The sequence below is a fragment of the Papio anubis genome, chromosome 18 (genome assembly GCF_008728515.1).
Source record: "Papio anubis isolate 15944 chromosome 18, Panubis1.0, whole genome shotgun sequence".
Taxonomy (NCBI): Eukaryota; Metazoa; Chordata; class Mammalia; order Primates; family Cercopithecidae; genus Papio; species Papio anubis.
In genome coordinates, this window is record NC_044993.1 from 40,238,145 (window position 1) to 40,257,532 (window position 19,388).

The following is a 19,388-nucleotide window of genomic DNA, read 5'->3' on the forward strand; positions in this document are numbered from 1 at the left end:
ATTATTATGCGCTGACCCTAGGTCAGGCCTGTGTTAGGGTGGTGTGGGTCCAGGACACTGAAGTCATCTTTGGTTCTCTTTGTCACTTCTGCCTGAATACACTCCTCTGCATATGTTATTCTGCAACTTTATGTGTTCAGCAAAGGCTTGTTAAGCACTTCATGTGCCTGTGCAGCCTCAAAGGTAGACAAAACACATTCCTGGCCCTATGGGTGCTCATGGTGCAAGAAGGGAGCAGATGAGCCAATCTGCCATGACACAACAATGTGTTAATTACCTAGGGTCCTTTAGCATAAGTGCAGGGGTGTGGAGGGGATCCTGGACCCATTCTGGGTGAAAAGAGAAGGCTTCTCAGAAGAGATGACATTTGAACTGAGTCAAGGATGGAGGGGGTGTTGCACGTAGAGCAACCAGACAGACAAAGGCCTGTAGTTACTTAGGGAACTGTGGATGTGGGTGGAAAGGGGAAAATAGGAACAGAGAACAGGTAGGATAAAAGAGAAATTAATTCAAAAGATGGTGGGATTTAAAATCAACCGTATTGACAATTACACTAAGTATAAATGGAGTTAAAATTTCAATCCAAAGGTAGAGATTGTCAGATTGATGCAAATGAAAAAGCAAGACTTAATTGAATGCTATCTACAGGGCCTGGACTATAAATATAAAGACACAGATAGGTTAAAAGTAAAAGGAAAGAAAAATGTGCACCCTGCAAGAACTCATCATAGCATTTCAGAATGATAAAGAGGGAGGTGGGAGCTGAGACGGTTAAGCTCCCTGGTGGATCATCTGGCTGCATCGTTGAGGGTTGGGCCTGGGACCTCGGCCAAGAAATCTGAAGTTCTGCTCCCTTTTCCAGAAGTAAGAGAAGCCCTCTCATCCCAGGAACCAAAGTGGTCTTCAAAAAACTTGAATATTTTGATTCCCAATACCACCCCTCTTTCTTCAAAAAACCCCACAGCCACAGTCCTTCCCTCAGATGGGCAACACCACCTCTGTCCCTGGGGTGTTTCAGAACCATCCGGGATTAGTTGTGAGAGTGAGGTTCACTCTTTGGAATGACTCTTTGAGAAGCTTTGAAGCTTCTCATCTCAGTTTTTCTGCCCTCAGCTCTCACAGGCAGCTGGTAATAGCCCCTGTGTGTGGAAACCAGCTGTGGGAACCCTTGGGGCCATGTGTGCTTAGGGCAGATGAGGAGTGCCCTAGCCATCCTTGAACACCAGAGTTGGCAGAAACAGTGTCCCCTGCTCAGCCACATGGTTATTAGGGTGAGTAAATGGATAAGAAGGTTGTTGGATAGGTAGAAAGATAGATAGATGGATGGATGGATGGACGGATGGATGGATGGATGGATGTGTGTGTAGGTGGACAAATGGATAGACAGACAATAGGTAGGTGGATGGATGCATAGACTGATAGATGGATAAGTGGGTGGATGGATGGATGGGTGGATGTGTATGTGGATGAATGGGTAGATGAGTGGGTGTGTATGTAGATGGGTGGTAGAATGAAAATGGACAACAGATAGATAGAATCATTAGATAGAAGAATGGAATAAAATAAAACAAATAGAGTATAATAATAATATAGTTAATAATGAATAAAGACTTTTAAGATAGGTAAAATGCGATATAAGTAGATAAATTAATGTAAATACTCTATAAATGGATGGGTAGATGGAGGATGCATGGTTGGGTATGTATGTAGATGGATGGATGGATAGATGGAGGATGGGTGGATCGGTCTGTTGGTGGATGTGTAGATGGGAGGATAGGTATATGGATGGATGTGTAGATGGAGGATGGATGGGTGGATGGATAGATGAATGGGTGGTTGGATAGGTATGTATGCAAACGGATGAATGGGTAGATGGGTGGGTATGTATGTAGATGGGTGGACGGGTGGATGGATGTGTATGTAGTTGGATGGGTGGGTAGATAGAAGATGGATGGATGGATGGATGGATGGATGGATGGGTAGATGGAGGATGGATGAATGGGTAGATGGGAATGTGTGTGTAGATGTGATGGATGGGGAGATGGATGAGTAGATGGAGTATGGGTGGATGGGTGAGTGAGTATATAGATAGAATGGGTAGATGGAGATGAATAGATAAGTAAAATGGAAATAAGATAGATAAATGGAAATAGAGATAGATGAATACGATATATATATAGAATAGATGATGAAATGAAGAATGAATAGATCTGATAAATAAATGGAATAAATAGGTTAATCAGAAGAAGATGAATGATCACGATCTAATTAGGTTGATGTGGGTGGATGGTGGGAATGGAGGATGGATGGCAGGTGGATGGATGAATGGGTGGGGATGGGTGTGTATGTAAATAGATGAATGGGTAGGTGGGTGGATGTGTATGTAGATGAGTGGATGGGTAGATGGAGGATGGATGGGTGGTTGGATGGATGGATGGATGGAAGGGGGCGTGGGTAGATGGATTTGCCTTTCTAAGCAAGGAGGCTTCCCTCAACTCCCTTAAAGCTTCACCTTGGGATGGCAGTTTTCCCAGATCTAGCAGAGGAGCAGCTCCCTTGGAATGTAGCTTCATGCCCTTTCCCCAGTCTGGTAGAGCTGGATTTAGAGGGAGGTGGGAAGAGAATGGCCTGGGGAGACGTAGGAGGGGACTGGAACCATTCTGGAAAGTCTTGAGCCAGGCCCCCTAGGAACTTTTGCTTTCTCCTTTTTCCTACCTCCTTCCTCTCTAAATCTTTTATTTTTGGTTTCCAAACAGAAAAAGACATACCAGTGCATCAAGTGCCAGATGACCTTCGAGAACGAGAGAGAGATCCAAATCCATGTTGCCAACCACATGATTGGTAAGAGAGCATTTCCTCCCAGCCATGCTGGAGCTACTCTTTGCGGTTTGAAATTTGCGGTTCCAATCATCATTTTACTGGCTTTTAGGCCAAAGGACAGAGTCACTGTTGCTGTTTCTGAGACATTGCACATGGGAGTGAAAATGTCAGAATGGGAGCCCTTTCTCCATATGAGCCTTCTTGTCGCAGCTCCACTCACATTACAATCAAACTTTTGACAATCTCTTCCATTTTCCAGCATAAATTTCCCTCCATTTCTGAAACAAAGTGCTTTCCAGTTGTCAAGCACTCAGGAGCAATTACGCTTCAATTTTGTGTGTCATGACATTGAATAGATTTAACTGTTCACATTTCCCCACTCAACATGGTGAATTCCTCAGGCACATTGTCAAAACAGAACGCTTACAAAGTTATTTCGGTACTTTTCCCATTCCTCTTCAAGTGGTTTTGGACTTTGGAAAATTCAGCCTCTCTAGAAGGGCAGCTTGCAAAGTTCTGTAGAGTTCACACACTTGGCACGAGAGACCCGGGAAACTGTGAAGTCCCCTTTACCTTGGATGGGTGGATGTGGTCTCCTTGGCAGCTAGGGGTGCCCTCATTGTAGGGGAGGGCACAGCTGGATGTTCTGATGGGCATGGAGGTTCTAAGGGAAGGGGCTGGCCTGGGATGGGCTGGGGCCTGGGAGAGCTTCCAGAAGTCTGGTACCCTGGGTCTTCGTTGGATATGTGATCACTTTCTCCAAGACTCTGTAGTTTGAGCAGTAAAGTTGCAGCCATGGGTTGAACTTCATCTTTTTGTTAATATTTTATTTTTTATTTTAGATGGAGCCTCACTCTCTTGCCCAGGCTGGAGTGTAGTGGCGCAATCTTTGCTCACTGCAACCTCTGCCGCCTGGGTTCAAGCGATTCTCCTGCCTCAGCATCCCAAGTAGCTGGGATTACAGGCACCTGCCACTGCGCCTGGCTAATTTTTGTAGATTTTAGTAGAGAGGGGGTTCACCATCTTGGCCAGGCTGGTCTTAAACTCCTGACCTCGTGATCCACCCACCTTGGCCTCCCAAAGTGCTGGGATTACAGGCGTGAGCCACCACGCCTGGCCTGAACTTCATCTTTACTTCATCTCTGTTTTTCTTCTTCTAGCATGTTTTCATTGTTGTCTTAACAACTGTGCCATCAGAGTACTGGTTTACAAAACCCTTTACTGCATACATTTAGAAAACCTGTCATAAGTGAGCAGCTTAATGAATTTTCATGAACTAAACACACTTGTGTAACCCACACACAGATCAAGAAACAGACTATTTCTAGCATCTCAGAAGCTTCCCTCTTGGCCTCCTTCAGGCCCTCCCCTACCACCAACAGGTCATCATGATGCTGATGTCTAATAATATAGGTTGGTTTTGCCTGATTTGTACTTTATGGAAATGAAATCACAGTTTCTACTCGTTTGCACCTGACACCTTTCACTTTTCACATTATTGCCTCTAGTTGGAGATCATGCCTGTCATTGGTGTGTAATAATCTGTCACAGGAGCATGCCAGCCACCATTTATCTGTTTGATTCTTGATGGGCCCATTTTGAAATACTGATGGCACATTCATGGATATGTCTTCTTTTGCTTTTTTTTTTTTTTTTTTTTTTTTGTGACAGAATCTCACTCTGTTACCCAGGCTGGAGTGCAGTGGTGCGATCTCTGCTCACTGCAACCTCTGCCTCCCGGGGGTTCAAGTGATTCTCCTGCCTCAGCCTCCCAGGCAGCTGGGACTTCAGGCATATGGCATCGCTGCTGGCTAATTTTTTTGTATTTTTAGTAGAGACTTGGTTTTGCTATGTTGGCCAGGCTGGTCTCAAACTCCTGACCTCAAGTGATCTGCCCATCTCGGCCTCCCAAATTTCTGGGATTACAGCCATGAGTCACTGCACCCGGCCCCATGTACGTGTCTACTGATGAACATATGTATGTGATTTTATTGTGATTATAGGAATATATAGATACTATATTTTGTGTTTATATATAATATATAATATAGTGTTATATACTATATTCTTTATACATGTAAATATGTATATAAAATGGGAATACAGGATTTGGATGGACTTGCTTAGTCACAGGTTAAATGATGTTCACCTTTAGTATATACTGACAAATACATTTCTGAAGTGGTTGTATGAACTTACGCCCCCACCAGTGGTATATGACAGTTTCAGTTTGCTCCAAATTTGTACAGTCGTCAAGGTTTTGTTTAAGGTTTGCATTGCAAAGGCCCTTCTTTAGTGAAGGTGCTCTCAGGGCAGGTATGGGTCCCCTAGTCCCTACCTAACCACAGCATTGGCCATGCTCATGCCCATTATCCCAGTCCCCCCGACCTGCAACCTATCTGACAGCCTCTGCCCCCAGTGCCTTGGAGCCAGTCTCCTGCAGCCACTGATTCCCACTCGTGTGTGTGGTGGGGCTTACCTGGCGGAGAGTGGGGAGGAGGGGCCCGGGAAGAGCAGGTGGGGGCCCTGGGAGCTTGGCCTGACAGGGAAATTGGTGGCTTCTTAATTTCTCCGTCTGAAAGGCCCCTGCTGAAGGATAAGAAGGAGCACTCCCCTGTCAGTCACTGGCTGCTGAGAGTCCTTTCACAGAGTGTCAGAGAGGTGAAGATGAAGATATCTCAAAATGTTTGCTTTTGTAGCAGGTGTTAATGCGCGTTCTTGTTTGTAAGCATGAAGGGCGCAAGCCTGGCTAATTGGACCGCAGTGATTTCCAAGGTGTTTTCTGCCCCCTCCCTCCTCTCTTCCACCTTGCCTTTTGTGCAAAGCCTGGAAGCTGTGTGTCCTCAGGTGCAAGGTGAGGGGTTTGCTCTTAACTAGAGTTGCGGGAAACACAAAAGGAGGGTTTGAGGGGCATTTGGGTCTGTGTGTGAGCTGCGGGCTGGGCTTCCGAGGGAAGGCGCCTTGGCTGGGGGCTGGACAGGTCTCCTTGCCCATTCCTGCCCTGACCTGGAGCCCGGGAATGTGGGAGTTGGGGGCGTGGAGAGTAGGCAGCAGGGAGTGCTTGATTGGTCCCCGAGCGGAGATTCCAGTTCACTGCGACATGGAACCCCAGGTGAGCCAGACCTCTGGCGGCTGGGCAGTCCCTCTCGCTCTAACCTGTGCTCCCTACCTGCCTGCCCTCCCCAAGTCTCATCAACCCAATCTACCAGAGGACCTTGACTGAGGACCTATGGCATGCTGAGAGTTGCAGCAGTCTCTGTGGGTGATGGGGGTACAGGGGACATGGTCTCTGCCTCAGAGATCATCCCATAGAAGACACTGCACATACCATGCAGCAAAGAGGTCACATTGGCTAAGGATGCTAACAGCTGCTACTGACTCAGCCTTTCTACGTGCCAGGCACTTTACATGGGCACTAGCTCCCCATCTGACAGATGAGGAACCCGGGGCTTAGAGAGGTTACGTGACTTACCCAAGTCCTTCCAGCCTGAGTCATGGAGGCAGGGTCTGAACCACAGCTAGGGTCCCTCCATTGTGTTTGGAGCCCCTGCCAGGGCCTGTGGTGGGAGAGACCTCAGGGTTCCCTCTCCAGGGGAAGGCTGATGGGCATGCAGGTAAGTGCAGTGCAGTGGTGTAGGTGCTCCCAGAACAGGGCCCTCTGGGTGTTGAAGGATGAAGAGGGGGGACGTTGCCTTCAGAGGGAGGACTGAACATCAGCAGGAGGCTCTGGAGCAGTGTGTTGCTGCCAGGCTGCGAGGGTGGTGAGCCACTGCCTATAGGAGGATGGGGGGTGAGCAGAGCAGGTGAGTCTGGGGGGCCGTAGGTGCCTGGCCTGGCCAGGATGGAGACATTGTGGGGAGTGAGAGTGGGGAGGGGTTTTGGGTGAGCCACGGAGCACCCCTGATACCAAGTGGAGGGGTTAGGGTTTGGCCTTCACCCCATAGGCCAGGGTCCAACTTTGGGGGTCCCTTGGCTATGAATTATTAGGCTTCTCTTGAAAAACCCAAGAGGTGGCAGCCAGGGCTTCACATTCCCGCAATCATCATTCCCACCTGGCGTGACTTAGCAGCAGCAGCAGTTTCCTGTAGGCAAGGCATGCATTCCCAGGCATCATGGTCTTGCGCATTTAAGTCTCCAGCCTGGTCCCTGTGGGTACCTGAGTTTAAACCTTGGACTGAAGCGCTAGGGAGCCATTGAAGGTTTTGGAGCAGGGTGTAGCCTGGCCTGAGCCTTAGGAGATGAATCTGGCTGCAGTGTTGAGAAGGAACCAGTTGGGAAGAGAACGAAGACCCACCTGGTGTGGTCCTGGGGTGAGGGAACAAGGCAGGGGGAGAAGAGAAGGAGTTGATGGAACTTAGATGTGGCTTGTGCTGTGAGTCTGGCCGGCCCTGGTGGCTTGGAAAGGCTGCTGGGGGAATGGTGAGAGGCAGGCACAGCAGGCCTGCTTTGGGGCTGGCTCTGCAATCCCAGTAAATCTGTTGGGGCCCAGTGTCCCTGTGGATGGCTTCTCCTGCTAAATGGTCCGAGCCCAGAGTGGCCGCCCTGCCGCTGACAGGGGTAAAAGTCCCCCTTAGTGGCACCAGGGGGACTTGGTGGGTAGAAGTGGTCCTGTTCAGCTCTGCAGCCTTCTCATAAACTCAGGGCACTTGGGGGTCTGAGGCAGGCCTCTCTTGGGACCCAGACTGCTGGAGAGCTCCCCTGGGGGGCGGTAAACCGGCCTTTTTATAGCGGGGGCCTCTGCATGGCTCTGCAGCCCAGAGACCCTGGGAGTTACGATGACTCAGGGACATGTCTCCTTGGAAACATTTTCCCAGCACCCCTTTCCCGGCTGCTGCTGGTGGGGAGTGATTGGGATCTGATAGAAAGGCGAGGGTCTTTGGAAACCTTTCAACAGCAGGGTCTCCTTTGAAATCCCCCCTCCCCACGAAGAATGAGGCCCCTTCCCTGGGATTCCCCCAGCTTTTGAAATGGCTTTGACACTCCCTCCCCCAGAAGGCACATGAAAAACATGGAGCAGCCCAGAGCTCTGTGCTGTGGCCTCCTGCCGGGGTGACCCGGCTCTGCCCAGCCGCCCTTTCCCCACCTCCCCTTCACCCGCTCCCAGGACTCTGGGAGGATGGCCCCCACCTCTACCGCCCCAGGAAATGGCTCTGCAGGAGGCCCCTGCCTTGGGCTCCCGGGGGGTGCTGCTGAAGGAGAGTGAAGGAGGCTTGTGGGGGACCTGGCCTAGAGGCAGCTGGCCCCCCCACGGCTGGGAAGGGAGGAGCAGTGGGTCCGCCCACATGTGTTGAACATATATGTACAATGTGTGTACACTGCCCTCCTGGGGCACGTGGCACCTCACCCTGGGGGGCAGAGCCTGAGTCTGGAGACCCCCAGGAAGCCGATTTGCTGGAGAGGCCTTACTTTTAGTTCGTTTTGGGTGGGGATGGCTGGATAAGGGGTCTGAGAACTTGTCCTTGAGATAACAAACTTGTCATGACCCAGGTTGGCCCCAAGGGAGTGACTCAGCCTCTGGGTCCCTGGACGTCCTCACGCAGGGCCTCACAGGCCCCTTGGGGGAGCCCCGGGGAGGGTCAGGGCTGGGAAGGGATGGTCCTCAGGGAGTCTTGTCAGGAACGCTTGCCCTTGCTGTCCTTGGAAAGTGGCTGTGGACTCTCTGGCGGGCAGCCAGGCCAGAGCTAGGCCTGTCCCGGTGGGGCATTAGTCATTCCGGAGGCCTGCTTTTCGTGCTCACGCCGGCCCTTTCCCTGGGTGCCTTCAAGGGCTGGGCTCTGCTGTCAGGGGCAAATAAATGGGGGAGGAAGTGGGTGTTTGGAAAATCAACCCCTCCTGCCTCCTGCCCAGGCCCTTAAAGTATCCCCAGTGCCAGCTTCTGTCCTTGTGTGCCCTCTAGTCCACAGCCCTCCCCTGTCACTGTGACAGGACTGGCCCTGGCCCACCTAGAGGGAGGCGTGTGTTTTGTGTGTGTTATGTGTATGTGTGTTATGTGTATGTGTGTGTGTGTATGTGTGTGTGTGTGTGTGTTGTATGTGTATGTGTTGTGTATGTGTGTTTGTGTGTTGTGTGTTTGTGTGTGTGTATGTGTATGTGTGTTGTGTGTATATGTGTATGTGTTGTGTATGTGTATGTGTTTGTGTGTGTATGTGTTTGTGTGTTGTGTGTGTGTGTGTGTGTATGTGTGTTGTGTGTGTATGTGGTGTGTGTGTGTGTGTGTGTGTGTAAAAAAGAGAGAGAGAGGGAGACAGAGAGAAGGTTTTTCTACCTTACAAGTCTTTATGAAGCACATCCCTGGAGATACTTTCAAACTGCCTCGCAGAGCCAGGGCCCACCCGTTCAAGCTGCCATTTGGACCCTGGCCCCGTGCTGAAGGCGCAGCCTGCAGCCTTTTGGAGGGGAAGGAATCTCTGGTCCAAGGGGAACAGTCTGGAGTGGAAGTCGGTGTCTTGCCCCAGCTCCAGGGAGATACAAAAAACTCTCAAATAGAACCACAGAAGAAAACCTCATGAACAGGAAAAGAAAAAGGGGTTCCTGCCTCCTTTCTGCCAGGATCACGTGTTGCTGAACCAGGCTGTGTCAGGCTCTTCAATGGTGCTTTTGATTCAGGTAACACCAGACCCAAAACATCTGTCTCACCTTAATATGTGATAAAAATGTCTCCCTCTCCCTCCGGAGATCACGTTTCAGGTTCTGGAACTGTTCTGTCAGAATAACAAGCCTGTACAGCAAGCCTATAATCCAATTCTTTTTTATTCTTTTTTTTTTCCTTGCCAAACCCCCAAACTAGGGCACAGTCACTTCCCCTTCAACAGTCTTCCCGGGTGAGAGAACCAGCCCAAAGGACTCGGTTTCCCTGACTTTGAATCCCATGGGTTCATTTGAGGAAGCTGTTTAGGTCTATGGAGAATCCATCAGTTCTGAATTTTAAAATAGTGGAAATTTTCTCGTTTTCATGAGTTCCTTTTGTATGCGTATGTTTTTTTTGTTTGTTTGTTTGTTTGTTTTGGGGGAAGGCTTCTGTCGTTGAGGTTTCTTCTAATAGTAACCTCATACCTTCATGTTCAGTAAACACCATTAAAATCCTCGGTGGGCTCTGCGAGGGGCCGCTAACCCAACTCAGGAGATGATAACCTGCAAGTTCAATGTAACGTCACGAGTCTAAGATAAGGGTGCTCAGAGGACGGGCATGTTTCCCAATCTGGGTATTCCAGGAAAACTTCCTGGAATAGGTTACACCTAATCAGGGTCTCAGAGTATAAGAAGTAAGGTGGGAGAGGAATTCCAGGCAAAGAAACTAGTACAAGCCAATTATAGAGAAAAGAGGTCCATGTAGTATGTAGGGACACTGTAGACAATTCAGTACTGCAACAGAACAAACAGTGAGGCAGGAGGTGGGTGGATCATAGCACAGGGGATGAGGTAGAGTAGGTGAGAGAAGGTGAGGATATTGGATAGGAGGATATGGGCTGGAGAAACATTTAAGAGACAAAACCAGCAGGATTTGACTATTGAGTGGACATGGGAGGGGGAGAAGTTAGGAAGACTCAAAGGTCTCAGGTGACCAGGTTTTGGGTGACAGGTGGCAGACGATACCATGCCAGAGGAAGAGCTCTTAGGGAATGGTAAAGAAGACAGTGATGCTAGCAGTGGTTCATGTAGCAGTCCATTCTCACGCTGCTGTAAAGATCTACCCAAGACTGGGTGATTTATAAAAGAAAAAGGTTTAATTGACTCAGCTCTGCAGGGGAAGCCTCAGGAAACTTACAATCATGGTGGAAGGGGAAGCAGGCACATCTTACATGGCAACAGGAGAGAGAGGAGAAAGCAAAGGGGGCAGAGCACCTTATGAAACCATCAGATCTTGTGAGAACTCACTCATGAGAACTGCATGGGGGAAACCACCTCCATGATCCAATCACCTTCCTCCCTCGACATGTGGGGATTACAGGTCTCCCCCTCCACATGTGGGGATTACAATTCGAGATGAAATTTGGGTGGAGACACAGAGCTAAACCGTATCAATCAGTACCATCTAATGAAGCTCACTCAGCACCAGGCCCTTCTTTCCATATCTGCAGGTGTTATCACACTTCATCCTCACCACACCCTGTGAGACTTGCTGTCATTACCTCCTTTTATCCATGGGGAGTTGAGATGTCATATCCAATGTCACTAAGTTTCAGGGTAGGGACCAGAACTCAGCCAGTGTGACTCGGAGCCTGCGCCCTTAACCCCTGCACCTGAAAGCTCATCACGTTTGGTGGGCTTGAGTTTGTGATAATGTGGTCTCGCACAAGATACCCATGGAGATCTGAGTGTTGGTGTCTGGCCAGCAGGGCCCTGTCTGAGGAAGGGGATCCAGGGACATCAGCATAGATGGTGAGAACATCTGGGAGGAGCCTGGAGAGTGAGGAGTGTGGGGTTGTTGGTGCTGAAGGAGCAATGTTTCCAGGAATATCAGTTGGGTGCAGCATGAAAGGTGCCCTGGGAGGGAGGTTGAAGAGGGTCTATGTGGCTCAGCAACAAGTGGCCATTGTGTCCTGGGTGTGAGCAGGGTCAGTGGCATCAGATCGAAGGGGTCAGGAGGAGATGGGGGGGCCAGCAGTGTCGATGGACTTTCCGGGTTCCAGGCTGGGAGGGGAGGGAGAGAAACGGGAGCTGGAAGGCTCCAAAGGTAACACGAAGTGTTTGCATTTTTAAGAGAAAGAGACCAAAGTGTGTTTCTAGGTTTGGGAGAGAGAGCCAGCAGGAAGGGGAAGAGGAAGGATAGAAGTGAGGGAGATGCTGATGGAGCTGGTCCTGGAGGGGCCGGCACTGGAGCCCTGGAACCATGTTGCTTGAGCCAGCTCATAAGCATGTCCTTCTCTTCTTGCTATCACGTCACATGGGCTTGGTGGCCTGGATTGTTGAACTGACTTTGTTAAGCATCCTTTGATACCATTTGACTGCTTGGCAGCAGCTGATACATGGACAATTTCCCTCATACCTGCTTCTGGCTGAGCCTTACTAGAATAACAGTGGACAACAAGGGTCCTGTGGCCAGCGGCCCTAGAGCTTGGTTTCCTCTGTCCTCAGCACCCAGTGGGCTTCAAAGCCTCAGACCTGGCCTTGGATCCTTGGGGCCCAGTGGGGAGAAAGTGGAAGGCCTCCTCTTCTGACTGCAGACCCTGCCTCTGACGGAGCTGGGATGCCCCTCCATGGCTGTTCAGTCCTGGAAGTGTCCTGCCTGGTGTGATTCCCAGCTCACCTATCTGGGGAAACAGGTGGGGAGAAGGGAAGTGATCCCCTGAAGATAAATGGCAAGCTGTGAGCCTGGGTTGCAGTGAGAATTTGACATCACTGATAGGAGCGTTTTCTAAACAGAGAGTCTGATAGGAAGTTACTGGTTCGAATTTATCCTGTAGATTTTTAAGCTTCAACAGTTTGCTCAACCTGCTGCAGGTGTGAATATTAATGGGCAATAGAGTGTGCATGTGTGTGTGCATACACACTGAATGTGGAACTCGACAGTGAAACACAGTGGTTAAGTGCACAGGCTCTGCAGTGAGAGGGCTCTGGCTCCAGCTGTGTCTATTCATGCCTAAGTTATGCCATCTTCATATACTGTAGCTCCTCATCTATAAAATATCTTCATCTTAGTAGTACATAACAATTTAGGCAGGACCCTTTTGGTGGCAAGTCAGAAATCCAACTCACACTGACTAAAGCATAAACAAATTTACTATTGTTCATGTAACAGAAAAGTCTAGGGATATATTAGATAGCAGGCGTCAGGCATGGCTGGTTCCAGGGGCTCCAACAAAGTCATTATCAGTTTATCTCTGTCTTATCTCTCAGCTCTGCTTCCCTCTTTGTTGCCTTTGTTCTCAAGTGGGCTCCCCTGGTGCAAGATGGCAACCAGTAGCAGAGAGGGCCATGTGCATCCTCATCTGCAGTGAAGGTCTAGGAGCGAAGCTCACTGGCCTCAGGAGCATCCTGAAGCTGCCCATGAGCCAATCATTACGGCCAGGGAGGTGGAGCTGGTCGTCTGGTCAGGCTGATGATCCCTGCCCTTCCTGGGGGTCCGCCCCCCAGCAGTGGAAGTAGGAAGGGTATTATTGAAAAGAAAGAGGGCGTTTATTTCCACAAGAAGGGGCAGCACAAACAATGCAACTCACCACACTTACTGGTTGGCACTGTTTGGAGGATGAAATGAGTTAAAATACGTGCAAAGGTCCCAGCACACTGCCTGGCACATGTAAGTTCTGAATAAATGGTATCTCTCAATATTGTATTAGTGTTATTAGACAATGATGATGATGATAGAGTGCCTGTTTAGAGAGGAAAAACTGGCCATGCCAAGCCTATGTCCCAGATGTCAGCACTCAGCAGCTCAGAGGATGCTCCTAAAGCCTTCCTGGAAGAAGAATGGTCCCCTCTCTCTGCCATGTCAAGACTCCAAGGGGCTGGGCCTGGAGGACAGACCCAGAAGGAGTAGCTCCAATCAAACCGATTTTTCATTTATTCCTTCATTCATTCAGTGTTCTTTTTTAAATTTTTATGGGTACATAGTAGGTGTATATATTTATGGAGTACATGAGATCTTTCGATACAGGCATGCAATATATAATAATCACATCAGAGAAAATGGGGTATCTGTCACCTGAAGCATTTATTCTTTCTTTGTGCTACAAACAATCCAATTATCCTCTTTTAGTTATTTTTGAATGTGCAATAAATGATTGTTGACTGTAGTCGCCCTGTTGTGCTATCAAATACTAGATCTTATTGATTCTGTCGAACTATACTTTTGTACCTGGTAACCATCCCCACTTCCCCTCCCTCCCCACTACCCTTCCTAGCGTCTGCTGACCATCACTGCACTCTATCTCCATGAGTTCAATTGTTTTAAATGTTAGCTCCCACAAATAAGTGAGAACATGGGACATTTGTCTCTCTGTGCCTGGCTTATTCCACTTAACATAATGTCCTCCAGTTCCAAGTTATTTTTCTTTCTTGAATACCTACTGTGTGCCAGGCACTAAGCATGCATATTGCAGCAAGCAGAACAATCTTTGCCGTTCTGTCCCAGAGCATAGAGTCTGGTGGGAGCAGACGGGTGTTCACTAAGAGAACAAGAAGGAGCTCCTGACTGTGTCCAGTAGTGATGGGTACCACACAGAACAGAAGGGCGGGTCCTGGGTGTGTGTGGGAGCGAGGTGAAAATGGAAGGTGTGCAGCGGTCTCCCTGGAGCTGACTTGCAGGCTGATAGCAAAGTCTTATGAGAGCATTTTTTGTTTCGATCAAGCACGTGGCTGCCCACCGACCTGAACACTTGAACCCACTGCTTAGCACGTCCTTTCCCTGTAGGGAGGGGAGACCGTTTGGGTGGAACCAGATCATGGCGACAGAGGCCCAGGGATCGGCCTGGGGTTAACTGGGTGATGCTCCCGGTGCCTCGAGGAACCCCTTGGTCAGGCTGCCAGGCCGCTCTTTAAACTTCTGGATTCTGCCTGCTTGCCCCACACAGGGTTGTTTCACCAGCAGATCGGGGACTTCAGGCCTCCCAGTTTGTGACTGCCCCCTGCCCCCACCGTGGGACCGCCTAGCTTGTGTGCCTTTCTGGTCCTCTGGCATCCCTTTGCTCATTCTCTTTCACTTCTCCCTGTTTCCATCCTGCCTTTTTCAACCCACTGTCCCTGGGGGGCTCCAGAACCCTCCTGTCTCATCCGTCTCCTCTAGGTGTCCAGATTTAGCCACTAAAAATACAGGCTAAGTAAGTTTGAGTTTCAAATAAACGGCCAATACATTTTTAGTCGAAGTATGTCTCCATTCATTTGCATGGGACATACTCTACTGAAGCATTATTTCTTATCTGAAATTTGCATTTGCCTGCTGTCCTGTATTTTACCTGGCAACCCTGCACCCTCCCCACCATCCCCATGCCTCAAGTCAGTTAGCTTGGGAAGAATACTGGTGCTCATTACCAACCCCCCACACCTTTTTTTTTTTTTTTTTTTTTTTTTTGGTGATGGAGTTTCTTTCTTGTTGCCTGGGCTGGAGTGCAATGGCACAATCTCAGCTCACTGCAACCTCTGCCTCTCAGGTTCAAGTGATTCTCCTGCCTCAGCCTCCCGAGTAACTGAGATTACAGGCATGCGTCACCACACGTGGACAATTTTTGTAGTATTAGTAGAGATGGGGTTTCACCATGTTGGCCAGGCTGGTCTTGAACTCCTGACCTCAGGTGATCCACCCGCTTCGGCCTCCCAAACTGTTGGGATTACCGTGGTGAGCCACCGCTCCGTATCCATTTCTCCTTCTTTTAAAGCCCCTCCTGGGCTTTTATTTGTCCTTTAAACATTTTTAGCTTAAAGAAAATACAGTTTTTATTTTGAGATAATTGTATATTCTCATGCAGATTCACATAGAGGTCCTCTATACACTTTACCCTGTGTCTCCCAACAGTAGCATCTTGCAAAACTAGAGTACAATATCACATCCAGGATATTGACATTGATACAGTCAAGCTACAGAACATTTCCGTTGCCACAAGAATCCCTCCTGTTGCCCTTTTATAGCCATAGACAACTTCCCTCCTACCCAGCCCTTCCATAACCCTTGGAAACCACTACTCTTTTCTCTGTTTCTATAATTTTATCATGTCAAGACTGTTATATAAATGGAATTGTATATAAGTTTTCGTTATTTTGGGGGTAAATTCCCAAGAGTGCAATTGCTAGGTCTGTAGTACTTGCGTGTTTGACTTTTTAAGAAATTGCCAGACTGTTTTCCAGAGTGGCCGTGCCATTTTACATTCCCACCAGCAATGCAGGAAAAGTCACATTTCTCTACATTCTCACCAGCATTTGTTCTGTCACTATTTTTTTATTTTAGCCAATCTGATAGTTGCAATGTGATATCTCATTGTGCTTTTAATTTTCATTTTCCTAATTGCTGATGATGTTGAACATCTTTTCATGGGCCTATTTGCCAGCCATTGTTCCTCTTTGATGAAATGTTCCCTTCATATATTTTGCCCATTGTCTAATTGGATCATTTGCTTTTTTACCACTTAGTTTTGAGAGTTCTTCATATATTCTAAGTACTAGTCCTTTGTTAGATATGTGGTTAGCAAATATTTTTCCCAGTCTGGAGCTTGTCATTTTATCTTGAGGAGCTTTTGCAGAATACAAGTTTTTAATTTTGTTTAATTAGATTTGTCAATTTTTCCTTTATGGATTATACCTTTGGTGCAAAGATTTTCTCCTATTGTTTTTTCCTGAAAGTTTTATAGTTTTATATTTCACATTTTAGGCCATGGTCCATTTTGAGTTAATTTTTATATACAATATAAGACTTAGGTTGAGGTTTTTTGTTTTTGTTTTTATTTTTGCCTATGAATGTCCAGTTGATCCGGTATCATTTGATGAAAAGGCTATCATTCTTCTATTGAATTGCTTTGTTTGTTTGTTTTTAGAGACAAGATCTTACTCTGTCGCCCAGGCTGGAGTGCAGTAGCATGATCATAGCTCACTGTAGCCTTGAACTCTCGGGCTCAAGCAATCCTCCTGCCTCAGCACCAACTTCCCCCCTAAGAAAATAGCTAGGACTACAGGCATAGGCCACCACATCCGGCTAATTTTTAAATTTTTTGTGGAGAAGGATCTCACTATGTTGCCCAGCTGGTCTTGAACTCCTGGCTTCAGGCAATCTTCTTGCCTCAGCTTTCCAAAGCACTGGGATTACAGGCATGAGCCACATGGTCCAGTCTCTCCATTGAATTGTTTTTGCACCTTTGTTAAATATCAGTTGGGCATATTTCTGTGGGTCTGTTTCTGGGTTCCACTGATGTATGTGCCTATCCCTCTGCCAAATACAATATAGTCTTGATTACTATAGCTATAGAATAAGTCTTGGAATTGAATAAGCTGATTCCTTCTTTATTGATTGTCTTTTTCAAAATTGTTGCTATCTAGCTCTTTTTGCCTTTCTATATATATCTTAGAATAATCTTGTCTATATCTACAAAAATTCTTGCTGTAATTTTGACTGGAATCATGTTAAATGTGTATATTGATTTGGGGAGAAATGACATCTTTACTGTCTTGCATCTTCTAATCCATTAACATGGTATGTCTCTCCATTTATTTAGATCTGTGATTTCTTTCATCTTTTTATTTTTAGTTTTCAACATCCTAATTTGGTACAGATTTTGGTAGATTTATCTAATTATTTTAATTTTTTGAGCAATTATAAATGGTACTGCATTTTTAATTTCAGTGTTCATGTGTTTATTGCTAGTACATAGAAATACAGCTGGTTTTTGAAGTTCGTTTTTTAAAATATTGCTTGACTTTGCACAACTTAGTTGTAGGAATTTTTCTGCAGATTCTATGGGATTTTCAGCATAGACAATCATGCCATTAATAAATAGGGACAGTTTTATTTATTTCTTAACTATCTGTATGCCTTTTACTTCCTTTTCTTGCCTTCTTGCCCTGGCTAGACCTACTGTCACTATGCTAAGAGTAGAGAGAGTGGGTATGTTTGCCTTATTTCTGATCTTAAGGGGGACAACATTCAGTCTTCTACTATTAAGTAAAATAACAGCTATAGATTTTCTTTGTAGATAATCTTTATCAAGTTGAGGAATTCCCCTTCTAAGGGTTTATTTATTTATTTATTTTTTATACCATGAATGGGTGTTGGATTTTGTCAAATGTCTGGAGTTTTTGTCTTTTTTTTTTGTACCTAATGTGAGACCATGCAATTTTTTAAGTCCATTAATATGGTGGATTCTATTGACCAGTTTTCAAATACTGAGTAAGCCTTGCATCGTTGATATGTATATCTCATTTGGTCTTGGTGTATACTTCTTTTTATATATTGCTAAATGCTATTTGCTTATACTTTGTCAGGGATTTTTGTATCTGTATTTATGAGGGATATTGGTCTGAAGTTTTATTCTTGTCCTGCCTTTGATTGGGGTTTTGGTATAGGGCAATATTAACTTACTGAAATAAACTGGGAAGTGCCCTTTCCTCTTCTGTTTTCCGAAAGATATTATATAATGAAGGCTTCAGAACAAAAAATTAGCAAGTGAGAAAAGAACATTAAACAATGATAAAGGGGTCAGTCTACCAAGAAAATCTTAAATATGTATGCACCAAACAACAGAACTGCAAAATATGCTAAGCAAAAGCTAATAGAGCTGACAGGAGAAAGAGACATATCCACAATTATAGTAGGAAACTTTGGAACCTTTCTCTCAATGACTGATAGGACAACTAGGCAGAAAATCAGAAAAGATACAGAAGAACTCAAAATCATTGACCAACAGGATCTAGTAGACATTTATAGAACACTCCACCCAACAATAACAGAATGCACATTTTTTTTCAAGTGTGCAGAGAACAAATACCAAGACAGATCATATCATTGGTCATAAAACAAATGTCAACATATTTAAAATAACTGAAATCATACGTAGTGTTTTTTCCTATCACAATGGAACCAAACTAGAAACTAGTAACAGAAAGGTAGGAAAACCTCCAAATGATAGAAACTATATAACATACCTCTAAATAATCATGGGTCAAAGAGGAAGCTCACGGGAATTTTTTAATACACTGAACTGAACAAAAAATAAAATACAACATGTCAAAATTTGTGGGACACAGCTAAGTAAAGGCTAAGAGTGAAATGTGTAGCAATAAATGCTTAGTAAAGAGAAAAAGTCTCAAATCATTAATTAAGCTTCCACCTCAAAGATCTAGGAAAAGATCAAGATAAACATAGAACAAGCAGAATGCAGAAAATAATAAGATTAAGATCAGAAACTTGAAACAGAAAACAGTAAAACAAAATTGAAAATCAATTAAACAAACAAGTGGTGTTTTAAAAGATTGATAAAATTGACAATTCTTTTAAGAAAACAAGAAAGAGAGAAGACACAAATTACCAATATCAAGAATAAATGACGAGTTGATGGGTGCAGCACACCAACAAGGCACAAGTATACATATGTAAAAAACCTGCACGTTATGCACATGTACCCTACAACTTACAGTATAATAATAATAAATAAATTTAAAAAAAAAAAAAAAAAAAAAAAAAAAGAATGAAACTGAGGATATCACTACAGACACTACAGACATCAAAAGGATAATAAGGGAATAATACTATGAAAAATTCTACATACATAGATTTGATAAGTTAGATGAAATGATCTAATTTCTCAAAAAATACAAACTACCGGAATACACGTAATGAGAAATAGATATTTTGAATAGTCCTATTGAGGAAATGGAATTCATAATTTAAAACTCCCTGTAAAGAAATCTCTAGACCCAGGTGTTTTACTGGATAAATCTAACGAATGTTTGAAGAAGAATCAACACCAGTTCCACATATAGTCTTTTTGTTTATTTCAATCAATGTTTGCAAGATATATCCTTTTGCATTCTTTTACTTTCAACCTGCCAGCATTGTTATATTTTAAGTGAGTTTTTTGTAGACAGCACATAAGTGAGTCATTTTCCTCCCAGTCTGCCAATCTCTGTCTTTTAATTAGTATATTCAGGTT

At 45.8% G+C, this 19,388-nt stretch overlaps 1 protein-coding gene across 2 annotated transcripts in view; it reads left to right on the forward strand.

Moving 5' to 3' along the window:
* Window positions 1–19,388, forward strand: part of ZNF423 (zinc finger protein 423) — a 315,000-nt gene that overhangs the window by 175,235 nt on the left and 120,377 nt on the right. For both annotated transcript variants that reach the window (XM_017953342.3, XM_017953341.3), the window contains one exon: window positions 2,757–2,841. In XM_017953342.3, the coding sequence (XP_017808831.2) occupies window positions 2,757–2,841 (85 nt within the window). The remainder of the gene's footprint in view (window positions 1–2,756; window positions 2,842–19,388) is intronic.